The sequence below is a fragment of the Chlorella variabilis genome (genome assembly GCF_000147415.1).
Source record: "Chlorella variabilis unplaced genomic scaffold CHLNCscaffold_18, whole genome shotgun sequence".
Classification (NCBI taxonomy): domain Eukaryota; kingdom Viridiplantae; phylum Chlorophyta; class Trebouxiophyceae; order Chlorellales; family Chlorellaceae; genus Chlorella; species Chlorella variabilis.
This window is the reverse complement of record NW_005435070.1, coordinates 1,038,246-1,039,199: the sequence shown is the minus strand read 5'-3', so window position 1 is coordinate 1,039,199 and position 954 is coordinate 1,038,246. Positions and strand designations below refer to the sequence as shown.

Genomic DNA, 954 nt, shown 5'->3' with positions numbered 1-954 from the left:
ACCCACCCACCCACCCCCTGCCCTCCCCCTGGGCTGCAGGTGGGGGATGAGGTGCTGTTCCGCCCCTCCAGCGGGCAAATAGTGGAGGGCATTGTGGTGGATGTGGGGTGGTACCGCACCACCATACGGTCCTTTGAGCGAGAGATCTACATGATCCCCAACTCGGGTGGGGCTCAGGGGAGTGGTACCGCTGGTGCCGCGCCTGCATGCGTGTGCATGTGTGTGTGTGCATGAGCGTGCATGCCAGCCTGCGAAGGGCCGGGTTGCTGGCGGCGCGGCCGGCGGGGGCTGGCGCGGCCTGCGGCAGGCCGCAGGGCGCGGGGCCGCCGCTTGCACCGCGGCTGCTCATCTTTTCTTGGCCCGCGGCTTGCCCCCTGTTCCCGCCCCACCTCCTCCTCCGCCGCCGCTCCTCGCCCGCAGTGTTCACGCGCAGCGTGGTGCTCAACATCACCCGCAAGAACCGGGAGTGGCGCTTCTACGAGTTCATTGGCCTGCGGCTGGAAGACCTGCCCAAGGCCTCTGCCGTCGTGTCGGACGTGCGCAAGATCCTGAGACAGGTGCGACGCGGGCGCGGTGGCAGTGGCAGGAGGAGGGGGAGGGCGCCAGGGCAGGGGCACTGAGGAAAGGTGGTGGTTGGCTGGCGCGAGCTTGAACGCTCTGCCGCGGCGAGAGAGAGTCAATCGCGTGTGGCGCCGCCGCCGCCCCGCCGCCCCGCTGCTGCCCTGTGCGTGCATCACCCCGCCCCGCCCCCTCCACGCCAGCCCGCCTCCCCAGTCGCGCTCGCCTGCCCCCACGCCCGGCAGACACCGCCCAACAGACGATGCGCCATGCCTCACCGTACCGTGCCTCACCGTACTGCCCCGTACCGCACCGCACCCCTGCAGGACCCGCGCGTCATCCAGAAGCTGCACCGCCGCGTGTTCCTGGACAAGCTGGCCCGAGACGAGGCCACCA

The 954-nt window shown here is 70.6% G+C and overlaps 1 protein-coding gene across 1 annotated transcript in view; it reads left to right on the top strand.

Annotated features, from left to right (window-relative positions):
• The window catches only part of CHLNCDRAFT_137199 (hypothetical protein), a gene marked incomplete at both ends in the record, with an annotated part of 2,862 nt that extends 2,242 nt beyond the window's left edge, over positions 1 to 620 (top strand). The window contains 2 exons of the mRNA XM_005845439.1: positions 40 to 166; positions 421 to 620. Of these exons, the coding sequence (XP_005845501.1) occupies positions 40 to 166; positions 421 to 620 (327 nt within the window). The remainder of the gene's footprint in view (positions 1 to 39; positions 167 to 420) is intronic.
• Between the last annotated feature and the right edge of the window lie 334 nt (positions 621 to 954).